The following is a 15468-nucleotide window of genomic DNA, read 5'->3' on the forward strand; positions in this document are numbered from 1 at the left end:
AGTGACTGCAGTAGGATACAAGATGACTCATGCAAAATTCTAGTTGGTGTGATGAACGCCAGCTGGCTGTAAATGTAGAAAGATGTAAGCTAATGCTTAAATAAAAATCCATGATATTTGGATGCAGAATTATAGTTCAATTCTTTTAACTTGGTGGCTCGCGCATGCTCGCCTAGACGCGGGAGATTGATGCGTTGCCAGTTGCAAACGATGCACGCGTCATGAGAAGCAGTGCCATAGTATAGTAAGTTCGCAAACTTATGTTTGAAGGGAGGGCGCAGTTTATGAAGTAAAGCCAACACGGCCGCATTAACCCTTTCACTGCTGCAGATACGTTCTACCGTACCTTGCTTCAACGTCGGCGTTGTCGTTGTTACCGTGCGACACCATTATACCAAGAGGAATGGCGCATCGATCTTAGAGCATGAGATATGATGATCTTAAGCCATTGAAAACACACAACGATCACGGTAGCACCTGATTCCAGAATAGCTGCAGTAGTTAGGATCTACGAACTATCCCCTCTTGACCAGGTCCCCAAAACTTAACCCGTAACGAGATCAAATGGTTCAAATGGCTCTGAGCAGTATGCGACTTAACTTCTGTGGTCATCAGTCACCTAGAACTTAGAACTAACTAAACCTAACAAACCTAAGGACATCACACACATCCACGGCCAAGGCAGGATGTAACGAGATCCCTAAAAACAAATTGTCATAACAATCGTCTATAAAGGCTTCGTACAACGAGAAGAAATGTTACAGTTTATGGAATAATAACAGATACGACCAAACTGTCTTGTCTCTTCTGCTTTATTTAACATAACTTCATTCACAGTTTCATTACTCATTCACTAAAACCCTTTGATGAACAGTTTTGGTTGCTTGACACCAACAGTCAATGATAATGATACAGCTTTTCTCCTTTTTATAAATTGAAACCTGCTCTCCGCGATATAATAATAAAAATAAAAAACGGTCTCAATACCATGTCCCTCGTGAGATGCGAGAAGACTTATCCCGGAATTTACCGCCCTGTAGGTGTACTCAATTTAATTACCACACTTCGCTATCCGCTATTTCTCGAACTGAATGTCCATTTGTTAGTCTGATTATACACTGTAGCTATTTAAAATTCGCTCCCATATTTTTCACAACGCACAATTAGCACTTCTTTACTTGTATTTTTTTTTTCCTAAGAGTAAACAGAAAAAAAAAGACGCCGTATCATCCGCTTAGTTGATGTAATGTAAAACACCTTAATATGCCCCAATTTTACCTTTTCTTATAGGACCGGCTATCTTACTCATTAATTTACTACATATTATTTCCAATAACACTAAACAGGTATCGCCGTTATATTTTAATGGTATTCAAAAGCATGTTACTATAATTATGCCCAACCAAATCTTATCAAATCGCGCAGCATGCGTTTTTAACGGTAACTTTACGCTATTCAAGTTCCGTTACAGCTATCTTGACTTGTAATGTTACAACGTGCTCCCTGCATTCTGTGCTGTGCGCGATTTTGTCATCACTGCACTGCTCGCCTGTGCATACACATGGTGTTCCAACTGCTTTGACACACTTATCATTCGAATTCATATTAACTATTTGGCCCAAAAATTTGATTTTTACCCATCTTCTTGACTGATACCTTCCCCCCACAAATGACTTCGTTTTGTTTCGATGTTCAGCGCAGTTATTGTGCATCATTAAGTGTAGTAAACCACTGCACAAAATTTTGAAGAGTTGGCAGAGGTAAAAGTCCATAGCGTATACTTCCCGTATGGCCGATTTTAGTTGCCACAATTTTGAGAACAAAATGTGGACAATACACCTAAATTTCATATAAAATTTACTGCATAACAATATCTCATTTAATTTAAGTACCAGATAGGTGTCGTATGTAATATTGAGAAATATTCGGTTTTTCGTGACTGTAATAAAAGTTTTATTGATACCAGAGTCATCTCGCTTTTTTCTAAAAATTTCTGATTAAAACAAAGTTGGCAAAGTACACATACTGAATTGTGGACGTCAAAAAACATAGAAACTAAAATACATTGTCAGTGAGGCACATGGTGCAAACAATTTGTGATTGTCACAACAGACAGCAAATACTTGGCAAAACATAGATCAGTCGACAAAAACACTGAATATGGTGATGTTGCCAAAGCAGCGAAGCAAAGAATTGCGTCAGACAATCAAGTAGCTCGGCAACATAAGATCCAAAATTCTGCTCTAAATAATACTTTTAATACTGTCGCCAAAGAAAATATCTCAATATGAATAGTAAAACAGTGACTGTGGAAGAGAAGACATACAAACAAAACAGATAACATGAATATTGTATGTGTGCCTTTTCATTGTTTTTAATCACTGTGAAAAGAAATATTGGAGGACAAAATTAGAAAAACCAAAAACTTATTATGAATATAATGAAGTGACAGAGCATTCAAACGAATAAAATTCATGAAGTAAGACACTTCAATATTGTTTTTAAATGAAGAAAATATTAAGCGCTGAACAAGGTTCGAACTCAGAACCTTTCACTTAGCAGCCAAACACCTTAACCATTACGCTGTCGAAACTCCTTGTTCAATAGAACCCCCAGACGACTCTAAAATATCACGCAAAATACCGACAAACAATTTTGGTACGACTATGAATTACTCGTATTTCGTCAAAGTACAATAGGAAATAAACAATAACCACTGTTGTTTATTGTGAAAAAACGGTTTGTGAGAATGAAACACACACCTTTTCTTGCCCTTGCCTGAATTAGGAAGCTCTTTGCTTGTTTGGTTTAGTTAATTAATAGAATATGAAGCAATTGGTATTAAGAATAATTTTCCAAACTTTCTATAAAAGAAAGTCTGCTATCAAGACACTGCTTTTGTTCTATTACTTTGTTTATGACTGAACGTTTCTAAAACTGAAGACACTCGTCCTTGCTCCGCACTGCAGTCGAGCTCTGGCAACGTCGCTCTCTGTTCATTGGCTGACGGTGTTTTGTGACGTCAGATGCGCCGAAACAAGCCTATACTCGGCCGCCGTCGTAAATGATGTGCACTATAGTACTGTCCTGCTCGACACAGTCACATCGTTGAAAAATCTCCGCGTAACATCACAAACTGGTATGAAATAGACCGAGTGTGCGACGACTGCCATAGGGAAGGAGAATCATTGAGTATGGTTTATTAGGAGAATTTTAGGAAAGTTTGGTTGACCTGTAAAGGAGACCATATAATAGGATGCTAGTGCGACCCATTCTTGAGGACTGGTCGAGTGTTTGCGATCCGTACTGGGTCAGATTGAAGGCAGACATCAAAGCAATTCAAAGGTGGGCTGCTATATTTGTTACCTGTAGGTTTCAACAACACACCAGAATTACTCAAATGGGAATCCCTGGAGAGATGACGACTCTCTTTTTGAGGAACACTATTAAGAAAATTTATAGAACCGGCATTTGAAGCCCACTGCAGAACAATCCCACTGCTGCCAACATACCGTATTTACTCGAATATAAGCCACACTTTTTTTCCAGTTTTTGTAACCCAAAAAACCGCCTGCAGATTAGAATTGAGTGCAAAGTAAGTGTAAGTTTTGAAAAATGTTGGTAGGTGCCACCACAACTAACTTCTGCCGTCTAATATATGTAGCGCTACACAGGCATGCTTTGCAGGCACAAAGATAAATACTGGCGCCAAAGCCTCTGTGTTAGTACATAAAAGAAAAGGTAGAAGAATGTAAACATTATGCCATGTAAAAGAGAGAGAGAGAGAGAGAGAGAGAGAGAGAGAGAGAGAGAGAGAGAGAGAGAGAGAGGATGACGAGCATTTTTCTCTGCCCCTATTTTCGACCACTGCATTTTCATACATTATCCAATGAAGTACATACAAATTCCGTATCATTCATCTTCGAATGTAGCAGCATTTCAATGTACTACGAAAATCTGAGTCTTAAGACTGTTTGGGATGTTTGTCAATATGGCCAACTCTACGTTCTGCATTTTTTCCTACCTGTGAGAAGAGATGGTTGCTAATAGGAACTTTTATGAATTGTGAATCACATACAGTATTCTCTTCACCATAAGAATAATACGAATATAAACATTTTGCCATGTATTCTTTCATGTTTGCTGCTATCTCCTTTAAATCCCGTCTGCCTAATAAGCTACGAAACTAGAGTGAGACAACAGCAAATGTGGAAGATTATACATATCATGTCATGTCATGTTTATATTTGTATTATTCTTATGCCTAATAGTGATACAGTCAGAAATGAAGCAAGGAAATTGACTAGATTTTTATATCTAAGATGACTAATTTCTGTGCAGAATGTAATGTACTAAAGAGGCGTCTGCAGAGATTTCCAAACGGAGAAAAATTTTCGCTAAACTCTCATTCAGAACATCGTCTATCATACGCAGTCTATTATTTGGTTCTTGTTGATCATAATCAAAAAAGCAGCAGTCTCTTGCCATTGTTTCACTAATGAAACAATTCCTCTCTTCTTTTTTATTTTTTTTTTATTTTATTGTAAGAGGTTGTAGTGTGCACAAAAGCAAGCCATGCCACGAGCGGCGACAGGCCGTAAACACTCATTATCAGAACGCGACAAACAATGCATGACACAATACAGTAATGTATTTTCAGCTTAGAGTGACGTAAACACCTTTAACAAAGAGAACGGCACTTATCAGATCAAAGAAAAATAAGCAATCAATTCAAACCAGATGAAGCACATGAAAAAGGAAGGGTACCCGTATAAATACGGACGGAGCGCCTGACGCATAGCAATGGCTACCTGGTAAAACTTAACTGCTAAGCTTAAGACTCGAACCAAACTACTGTAGCTGTATCGTCATTCATTCGACCTAAATCGTGCCTCATATTACAATGGACCAACTTTGTTTCAATTTGGAGGTGCAACCTAAAACATTTTTCTCCCCTTGAATTTCGAGTCTCAAATTTCAGGTGCGGCTTAGATTCCGGAATTTTTTTCCCCCTTAATTTCGAGTCTCATTTTTCAGGTGCAGCTTAGATTCGAGTGTGGCTTAGATTCGAGTAAATACGGTACGAGGCCTGTCTCAAAAGTATCCGACCTTTGGCCAGAGAAAATATTTGTAATACCTGACAGGGTTGGGACCCTAATCCTCTTCAACGTAGGCCCCTTGCGCTTGAACACACTTAGCCCAATGACCCTTCCACTGCCAGAAACACCTCTGGAAGTCTTCTTCTGGAAAGGTGTTCAACTCTGTCGTCGTGTTCTGCATTATCTCTTCTCTACTCTCAAAACGGAATAAAATGGCATCCTTTTGGTGGCATCTTCAATTTTGGAAAGAACCAGAAGTCGCAACGATCCGTGTCTGGAGAGGAACGACTATAATTCTGTGTTCAGTGAAGAAATTTTGGATCAAGTGGGACGAATGTGCAGGGGCATTGTCGTGATGCAGTTGCCAGTATTTCACCGTCCACCAAACTGCATCACGGAGATGCTGGATAACATCTTGACAGTACTCCTTTGTCACTGTTTGTCCTTGCGGTGTGTACTCGTGATGCAGAATTCCGTGGACATCAAAGAAGACAGTCAGCATCACCTCACTTTCTTCGGCCTCTGAGACTCGGGATGCTACCATTGCGACAACTGTCTTCTCATTTATGGGTCATATCCATACACCTGTGAGTCATATCCAGTTAGCACGGTGTTCAGAAACCCAGGATCAGTGCTGGTGGTATCCAGAAGGCCCTGTGGAAGACCCTGCAGGTTTTTTTGTTCCAGCGACAACTCGGGCACAAAATTCGCAGCCACTCAGTGCGTGTCCAAATCATAACACAAAATTGCATGTGCAGAATCTTTACTCACTCCAAACTCTCAGGCAGTCTCCCGCACGGTCAAACAACGATCTGCCGACACCAAATTTTGCACCCTCTCAACGACAGCTGCACTCCGAGCAGTTTGGGGCCTGCCAGAACGCTGGTCACCCTCCGCCATTTTTTATTCGGTTGAACCACTCGCATCTTCTCCAAACACCTGCTGAACCTTACGAATTGTTTCGCTTTGAGAGTCACCAAGCTTTTGACAAAGTTTGATGCAGTATCTTTGCTCAACACGTTCAGTCATCCTGAGAGAATCAGTAATCCGACGAACACATTGTGTAGCACCTCACTCAGCAACAGACGGGCAGCGACTGATGCGCTGGAAGGTGGGAACAAAATTCACACTTGGTTATAAAGGTCTCTTCCTTTACTGTGTACAGTAGCGCCGTGCTATCGTCTCTATTTTGCGCAGGAAAATAGAAGGTCAGATACGTTTTAGACAGACCTTGTACATTTTGCATAAGTACCACAAAGATAAGATACGAGAAATTTGGGCTAATACAGAGGCATATCAAAATTAAGTTCAAGTAAACGCAATCAACAATATAATATAAGAATCAGCTCAATTTTTCAACGAACTCCTCAACAGAATAACAGGAGTGATCCAAGAGGAAACATTTCGGTTGCGATTTGAAAGCACACGGATTACTGCTAAGATTTTTGAATTCTTGTGGTAGCTTATTGAAAATGGGTGCAGCAGTATAGTGCACACCTTTATGTAGAAGAGTTAAGGAAGTCCAATCCAAATGCAGATTGTATTTCTGTCAGGTAGTAACTGAGTGAAATCTGCTTATTCTTGTGAATAAGCTGATATTGTTAACAAGAAATGTCAGTAAGGAATACATTTATTGAGGGGCCAAAATCTAAATACCCCAGACTAGTGAACAGGGGCCAACAAGAGGTTCGTGAAATCACACCACTTATTGCCAGAACCGTCTGTTTCTGAGGCAAAAATATCCTTTTAGAATGGGAAGAGTTACCCCAAAATATAATACCATACGACATAATTGAATGAAAATAAACAAAGTTGACTAATTTTTCATGTTGAATGATCACTTACTACAGATACTGTTCGAATAGTAAAAATGGCAGCATTAAGTCTTTGAACAAGAACCTGAACATGAGCTTTCCAAGACAATTTACTATCCATCTGAACACCTAGAAATTGGAAGTGTTCAGTTTCAGTAATCATATGCCCATTCCGTGAAAGTAAAATATCAAGTTTTATTGAATTTTGTGTCACAAACTGTAAAAACTGAGTCTTACTGTAATTTGGTGGTAGTTTATTTTCTACAAGCCCTGGACTTAGCCAGAAATTGCAGTATTTGAAACAAAGCCAATGTTGCACAGAACATCGTATACTACCAAGCTAGTGTCAGCAGGAAACAGAAATATTTCAGAATTACCCATAATACTAGAGGGCATATCATTATTATTATTATTTATTATTATTTATTTTATGGCCTTCTATGGACCACTCTAGTCAAAAATACAAAGTTGTAAACAAGTTGTTACACAGGGATACAATTTGGCTCAACAATAACTTAATATGATACTTAGGTAATATAATTATTAGAGTCTATTCTTATATGAAAGGTGGTTTGCTCTTCTGTCTGCCCAATATTTGTTCATTCTTTCAGATATTTTCTTACTTTTTTCATCTGAGACCACTCTTCCTGTACTCCTTTTATTGATTTTCATTTGTAGTCTGGTTTGTGGGTCTTGCAATATTCTGGTTTTCTCTGTCTTGTTTTTTAGATCATCTACTGTAATTTGGAGTTGTTTTATATATTCCTTAATTTCTGTGATCCATTTAATGTCGCTCTTGCTATTCCACAATTTTTGTATTATTTTTTTACTAATTCTGTTTTCTGGAGTACTCATCAGATGTCCAAAGAATGAGATGCGTTTCTTCCTGATCGTGCTCACGACTAGTTCTATTTTCTTATGTACTGTTTCATTTGATGCTATTCTCCAATGTCCATTTATTTTATACTGTTTATTTATACATGTCATAATTATTCTTCTATCTATTTTTAATATTCTGTCAGTTTCTGATGAATTAGTTGTTATGAAGATAGTTTCAGCTGCATACGTTGTTTCCTGGTTGTGTAACTGTTTTATAGAGTTTTAATTTTGCATCTATAGATAGGCGTTTTTTTGTTGTATGTAGTTTTGGAAATGTAATTTGCGTAGTTCAGTTTTATTTATTCTATTCTGCCATGATGGCTTCTCATTTAGATTGTATGTTATTATATCGCATAAATATTTAAATTTATCAACAATTTTGATTTCCTGTTCTATTGTAATTTTGTTTGCAAGTGGTGGATTAGTTAGCATAATCTCCGTTTTTTCAAATGATATTCTAAGGCCTACTTTCTCTGCTATTTCTTGTAATGATTTCACTTGTCGCCTCGCTTCTTGAACGGTGCTGGCTAGGAGAGCAAGGTCATCAGCGAATCCCAAGCAGTTTAAGCTAATATCATCTTTTGCAATTCCAATTCTTATCATCTTTGGATTGTTCTTGTACCATTCTCTCATTATGTATTCCAGTTCACAGTTGAACAGTAACTGTGACATGCAGTCACCTTGTCTTAAGCCTGTTTTTATGAGGAATGGTCCCCAAATTTCTCCTCTAAACTTCACACACAATTTATATAAATAAGGAACAAGAGTGGCCCCAATACTGATCTTAGGGGCACACTTCTTTTGACCGTACCCAACTCATTTTTATTTTAATTCAAAACAGGATGTACAGGAAAGAACGAATAAATGACAAATGAACACATGAAATGCAAGAGCCAGGAGAGAGACTCTTTCTAGCACAGCAGTGACTCACTCGTGCGGAAGTGGGAGTCGAGGCGGTCGGTGCCCGGCTGGGGGACGCGGGCGCAGTTGAAGAGGCGGCGGAACTGCCGCATGCTGAACGTCGTGCGGCCGTCAGCGGACCGCGTCGGCACCAGCTGCTCCTCCCGCAGCAGCTGCCACAGCCGCGTCATGTGGTACGCATACAGAGACGCGTGCTGCGGACACAGACTGGTCACTTCCCTGTCACCTCTGTTACTTGTCATCCCCATTCTGGGCATCAACATGTTGTGTCTACAATTCTGATTTAATAAAATACACACTGCAGAAACTGTTTCTAGAATACTTAAGTTGTATGTGAAAATTACCAAACTATCTGTTTAATAAGTCACCGCTGCAAAATACTCATGCGAATTCTTTACAGACGAATGGAAAAACTGGTAGAATCCAACCTCAGGGAACATCAGTTTGGATTCCGTATAAATATTGGAACACGTGAGGCAATACTGACCTTACGACTTATCTTAGAAAAAAGATTAAGGAAAGGCAAACCTACGTTTCTAGCATTTGTAGACTTAGAGAAAGCTTTTGACAATGTTGACTGGAATACTCTCTTTCAAATTTTAAAGGTCACAGGGGTAAAATACAGGGAGCGAAAGGCTATTTACAATTTGTACAGAAACCAGATGGCAGTTATAAGAGTCGAGGGGCATAAAAGGGAAGCAGTGGTTGGGAAGGAAGTGAGACAGGGTGGTAGCCTATCCCCGATGTTATTCAATCTGTATATTGAGCAAGCAGTGAAGGAAACAAAAGAAAAGTTCGGAGTAGGTATTAAAATTCACGAAGAAGAAATAAAAACTTTGAAGTTCACCGATGACATTTTAATTCTGTCAGAGACAGCAAAGGACTTGGAAAAGCAGTTGAACGGAATGGACAGTGTCTTGAAAGGAGGGTATAAGATGAACATCAACAAAAGCAAAACGAGGATAATGGAATGTAGTCGAATTAAGTCAGGTGATTCTGAGGGAATTAGATTAGGAAATGAGACACTTAAAGCAGTAAAGGAGTTTTGCTATTTGGGGAGCAAAATAACTGATGATGGTTGAACTAGGGAGGATATAAAATGTGGACTGACAATGGCAAGGAAAGCATTTCTGAAGAAGAGAAATTTGTTAACATTGAGTATAGATTCAAGTGTCAGGAAGTCATTTCTGAAAGTATTTGTACGGAGTGTAGCCATGTATGGAAGTGAAACATGGACGATAAATAGTTTGGACAAGAAGAGAATAGAAACTTTCGAAATGTGGTGCTACAGAAGAATGGTGAAGATTAGACGGGTAGATGACATAACTAATGAGGAGGTATTGAATAGGATTGGGGAGAAGTTTGGGGCACAACTTGTCTAGAAGAAGGGATCGGTTGGTAGGACATGTTTTGAGGCATCAAGGGTTCACAAATTCAGCATTGGAGGGCATTGTGGAGGGTAAAAATCGTAGAGGGAGACCAAGAGATGACTACACTAAGCAGATTCAGAGGGATGTTGGTTGCAGTAAGTACTGGGAGATGATGAAGCTTGCACAGGATAGGGTATCATGGAGGGCTGCATCAAAACCAGTCTCAGGATTGAAGACCACAACAACAACAAGTTGTATGGGGGCCACTGGCTATATTATTTAAAGGATTAAATAAGGATATGACTTGTTTCCACATAAAATGCAATAAAGAAACTATTCCATAGTCGCAGATGTCCGAAAAGAATTTGAAACGGTACCCCACTGCACACTGTTAAAGAAGATATAAGTAAACAGAGTAGGTTCTGTGCTGGCGATAGCTCTACCCAGCACACTGGTGGCAAAGATGCAGTGCGGAGATTGATTGTAGGCGCTGGATCGAGCGCACCTATCGTGAGAGGGGTCAGACACACCGACACGCAATACGCCGCCAACGCTCTCTCGACAGCAAGTATTTAGGCTGCTTCCACTGACCAGAGGGCATCACTAACTCACTCTTCAGTTCGGCTCGTGTCAGCCATTCACTCACGGAGCATGTCACGGGCTACGATAGTACATAGCAACCAGAACTGTGACAACAGCAGTATTACCAATATTGTCTGCAAGAGGACTATTACTGATGAGTTTGTGCCACGGACACAGACTTTATTCAAATTAAGTAGCAGCTTCATGTAAATAAAGAACCGCATTAATCCACGTGTGCATCTGTGTTTTAGTAAGAGGATACCAGCCACCGATAACAACATCCTCTTCCTTGCCACCTTGCGGTACAAGACTCTACAGGTTCCCAGATATGTGAATGGCTCCAAGACTTCTTGAATAGTAGGACCCATTAGGTTGACCTCAAAGGCAAATTTTCATCGGGATGGAAATTACTGTGTGGCATTGTTGGCCAGGAGACCGCATTCGGGGCAGTTCGGCTGCCGTATTGCGAGCCCTTTTTAGCTGACTCCACTTCGGCGACTTGCAAGTCAGTGACGATGAAAATGATGGAGGACACACAACACCCAGTCCCCTGCCAGGAATCGAACCCGGGCCCCCTGTGTGGTAGGCGGTATCGCTACGGAGGCGGACTTCTGGGAAGTTTCATATATGCGCACACTCCGCGTCAAAGTGAAAATCTCATTCTGGACTATTTGTTCTGTTGGGGTATAGTATACGTGACAACATAGAGACAAGAGTTTTCTGTTATTTAGGTAAAAACGTACTAAATTACAATGGTAATGTGGTAGAGTTGTTGCCTCACCTTGAGCTGGCGGCCCTCGCCCAGCTTCCAGCCGAGGTCTGCGAGCGGCATCGAGCCCGTCATGCTGCAGAAGGGCAGCAGCGGCTGCCGGTTCGACAGGTACGCCCCCTCCTCCCACCACTGCTCCAGCTGCCGACACACGCAACTCGTTATCACTCTGGGTGATGCCATTTACCCACACATAATACTTGTATCTCAATGAAAGAAAGCATTACAACCACTGCAAAATGTGGCAAGGAAAGTATATAAGTGGACCAGAGCTGCACTGGGAATCATTCTGACACCACTGGCCGCAAATGCTGAAATCCGGCAGCATAAGTGAATTTGAAAAGTATTAACTGTATGAAACTGTGTGTTCCAGAGACATTAAGTCTCAGATTTACCTTACTATAGTGAATATTATCCACAGCAAATAATTAAAATTTGTACCGAGACTGGGATTCAAACCCAGGTGCTCTGCTCACTAGGTGGATGTGCTAACCACTGCACCACCCTAGAACTGCGGCTAACACAACTGCATGGTTTATGCTATCATGGGTCCCTCCATAATACAAAATCCAGTTTGTGCTCTTCAGCCTGTATCCATTATTGTAAGATAAAGCTGCTCACCTAGATGGGGAGAAATGGTCATCACGACAAAATAAGAGGTCAAACAGAAAGATTTAACTGCTCATTTCTCCTGTGTGCTGTTCAAGAGTGGAGCGATAGAGAAACAGCTTTGTGGCAGTTTGACGGACACACTGCTGAGCACTTAATCGTGAACTGCAGAGTAATCGCGTAGGTGAAGATGTCATATGTCTCTGCAATATACACTATGTGATAAAAAGTATCTGGACACCCACAAAGACATGTGCTTTTCATATTAGGTGCATTGTGCTGCCACCTATTGCCAGGTATTCAGCGACCTCAGTAGTCATTAGATGTCGTGAGGGAGCAGAATAGGACGCTCCACGCAACTCACGAACTTGGTCAGGTCAGGTCAGGTCAGGTGATTGGGTGTCACTTGTGTCATACATCTCTACATGAGATTTCCACACTCCTAAACATTCCTAGGTTCACTGTTTCTGATGTGATAGTGAAGTGGAAATGTGACGGGACACATAAAGCACAAAAGGCCAACCTCGTCTGTTGAGTGACAGTGACCGCCGACAGCTGAAGAGGGTCATAATGTGTCATAGGTGGACATCTATCCGTACCACCACACAGGAATTCCAAACTGCATAAGGATCCACTGCAAGTACGAGTTAGGTGGGAGGTGAGAAAACTTGGATTTCATGCTCGAGCAGCTGCTCATAAGCCACCTATCACGCCAGTAAAAGCCAAACGATGCCTTGATTGTTGCAAGGAGTGTAAACATTGGACGATTGAACAGACGAAAAATGTTGCGTGGACTGACAAATGGTACACAATGTGGTTATCCGATGGGTATGGCGAATGCCCAGTGAACATCATCTGGCAGTGTGTGTAATGCTAACAGTAAAATTCAGAGGCAATGCTGTTATGGTGTGATTGTGTTTTTCATGGAGGGGGCTTGCACCCCTTGTTGTTTTGTGTGGCAATATCACAGCACAGGCCTACATTGATGTTTCAAGCACCTTCTTGCTTCCCACTGTTGAAGAGCAATTTGGGTACGGTGACTGTATCTTTCAACACAATCGAGCACCTGTTCGTAATACACAGCCTGTGATGGAGTGGTTACACAACAATAACATCCCTGTAATGGACCGGCCTGCACAGAGTCCTGACCTGAGTCCTATAGAACACTTTTGGGATGTTTTGGAATACCGACATCATGCAAGGCCTCACCAACCGACACCGTTACCTCTCCTCAGTGCAGCACTCTGTGAAGAATAGGCTGCCATTCCCCAAGAAACCTTCCAGCATCTGATCAAGTGAATGTCTGCGAGAGCAGAAGCTGCTATCGAGGCTAAAGCTGGGTCAACACCATATTGAATTCCAGCATTACCGATAGAGGGCGCCACGAATGTTTAAGTCATCTCCAGCCAGGTCTCCAGATACTTTTGATCACATAGTGTATAATTTCATATGATTAATGTAGCACCTACAACTGAGGTACAGGGAGGATTAACCACATTTTGTTCAATGCTAAGGTACTACTTCAGTGGTTGAGAGCCTTTGCAACACTGATACAAGTTAAGAAGGGAAACATCAAGATGGGCTGAGATGTGAATAGGAGTTTGCATTAAGGAGGGAGATATACTAGGGTAGTGCGTGCAGCTGTATTAGTCACATTGCCAGGGTGCACCTAGTTAGCAGCAGACCTGGGTTCAGATCCCAGCCTCAGTAAAATTTTATTCATTTGCTTCAGCATGCATTCCTTATCATAATGTGGAATATGGGTATATTATTACTCAGCACATAGAGGAAGTGTTGAGTCACAGAGAGGCACAGTGAAAAAGACTGCTAAAATATTCAAGGTTTCAGATCAATTCCTTCTTCCAAAACAGAAAAGAGGGACACAAATTTACATAACCACAACACACACACAGTTACTATCTCCTGACTGCAACTGTGTCTTCTAACAATACCACCACTTGCAAAGTAGGTTACAAATCAGATTAATAATGTTGCTCACGTGGCATATGTGTGCTTTATCGGGCAACGACGAAATAATTGACTGTGGATGGTTTTGTCGGAATGGAAATAATGAAGTCACTGTAAAAAAGTCATTAATTTTGACACTTATCTTGAATGGATTCCCACATATATTTCATCAAAGTTGTTATGGCTCATCTTGTTGATTCTAGGGTGATTCCACATTGATTGCTAGAAGGTCCAGATCTGTATTTTAGCAATATTTGAAGACCTAACAAATACGTTTTTCAGTAAATTCTTAATAATAAAACAATCCCAGATCAGAACAATGGTATGGTAGAAATAACTTTGGACTTGGTGTTCACGATCCACATTTTTATTAAACTTCTTGTAAATTCGCATATACTTCTTCTTAATTGTCACATCGTCAAGAAAACAGTTTTGTATCAATCTTCATATATTTAATTTCTACTTTAGCCAAACACAAGACTTGACTGTACTTTTACAAAGCGAAATAACAACTTAACTTCTGCAAAGTGAAACAAAGACTGCTCTGTGCGCATTCGTGCCAAAACAGTTACGAGTAAGTCAAAGATTATGACAGTCTCACAGAAATGAATACGCACGAGAACCATATCACTGTAATATATCGATACATCGGAGTACCTATACATCAATAAAACCAAATGCGAATACTGTCACAAAAATATGTCTATTACTTCGCAGAAAAGTAGTACAATATTACTTGTATCAAGAACTGGGGTTGGAGTGCCGTAATGGTCACATAAATAAAGAACCATTACAGTTTGATGTGAGCTGCCATGTGCTATGGTAGGTAGTGGGGATAAGGAGGAAGTATGGGGTGGGGATGGAGAGGGATAAGAGCGAAAGGTGGGAGGAGGGGGGGGGGGGGGGGGGGCTTGAGGTGCTGTCGTGCCGGTGGGACCATGCAGGGACATTGTGAGAACAGGTTAGGCTGATAGATGCAGAGTCAGAAAGTGGTTGATTGTGGATGGGACTGGTGGGAGGGGGGAGGGGGGGCCTAAATGGGAGGGGAAGAGGGAGGGGGGGGGGGAGCAGAAAAGGGCAAAAGACTAGTCCTATCCCTACCACGTCCCTGCATACCCCCTACATATCACTATACCTACACCTACCCCTACCCAATCCCTACCCTATTACCCCTTCCAATACTCTCCCCATGCCACCACCTCACTCCCACTGCTCACTGCAGCAGATTGCTGCTCAGGTCAGATATAGTCAAAATCAGACCCCTGCACCAAGACAGTGGCCAGGTGCGTGAGTTGTGTTTTCTATTTCAGAAGGAGGACGTTGTACAAAGACTTAATATTTTAGCAGCCTTTTTCACTATGCCTGTCTGTAAATCAACGTCTCCTCTGTGCGGTATGTAGCAATGTACCCTTTCCATATTATTGTTATTCTACCCTATACTTTCCATTGCCTAATTC

At 41.0% G+C, this 15468-nt stretch overlaps 1 protein-coding gene across 4 annotated transcripts in view; it reads right to left on the reverse strand.

Moving 5' to 3' along the window:
* LOC126295101 (peroxisomal carnitine O-octanoyltransferase) overlaps positions 1-15468 on the reverse strand; it is a 166259-nt gene that overhangs the window by 117140 nt on the left and 33651 nt on the right. For all 4 annotated transcript variants that reach the window (XM_049987357.1, XM_049987354.1, XM_049987355.1 and 1 more), the window contains exons 4-5: positions 11447-11575; positions 8724-8907 (exon numbers count right to left, since the gene is read on the reverse strand). In XM_049987357.1, coding sequence (XP_049843314.1) covers positions 8724-8907; positions 11447-11575 — 313 coding nt within the window. The remainder of the gene's footprint in view (positions 1-8723; positions 8908-11446; positions 11576-15468) is intronic.

The sequence above is a fragment of the Schistocerca gregaria genome, chromosome 11 (assembly GCF_023897955.1).
Source record: "Schistocerca gregaria isolate iqSchGreg1 chromosome 11, iqSchGreg1.2, whole genome shotgun sequence".
Lineage (NCBI taxonomy): Eukaryota > Metazoa > Arthropoda > Insecta > Orthoptera > Acrididae > Schistocerca > Schistocerca gregaria.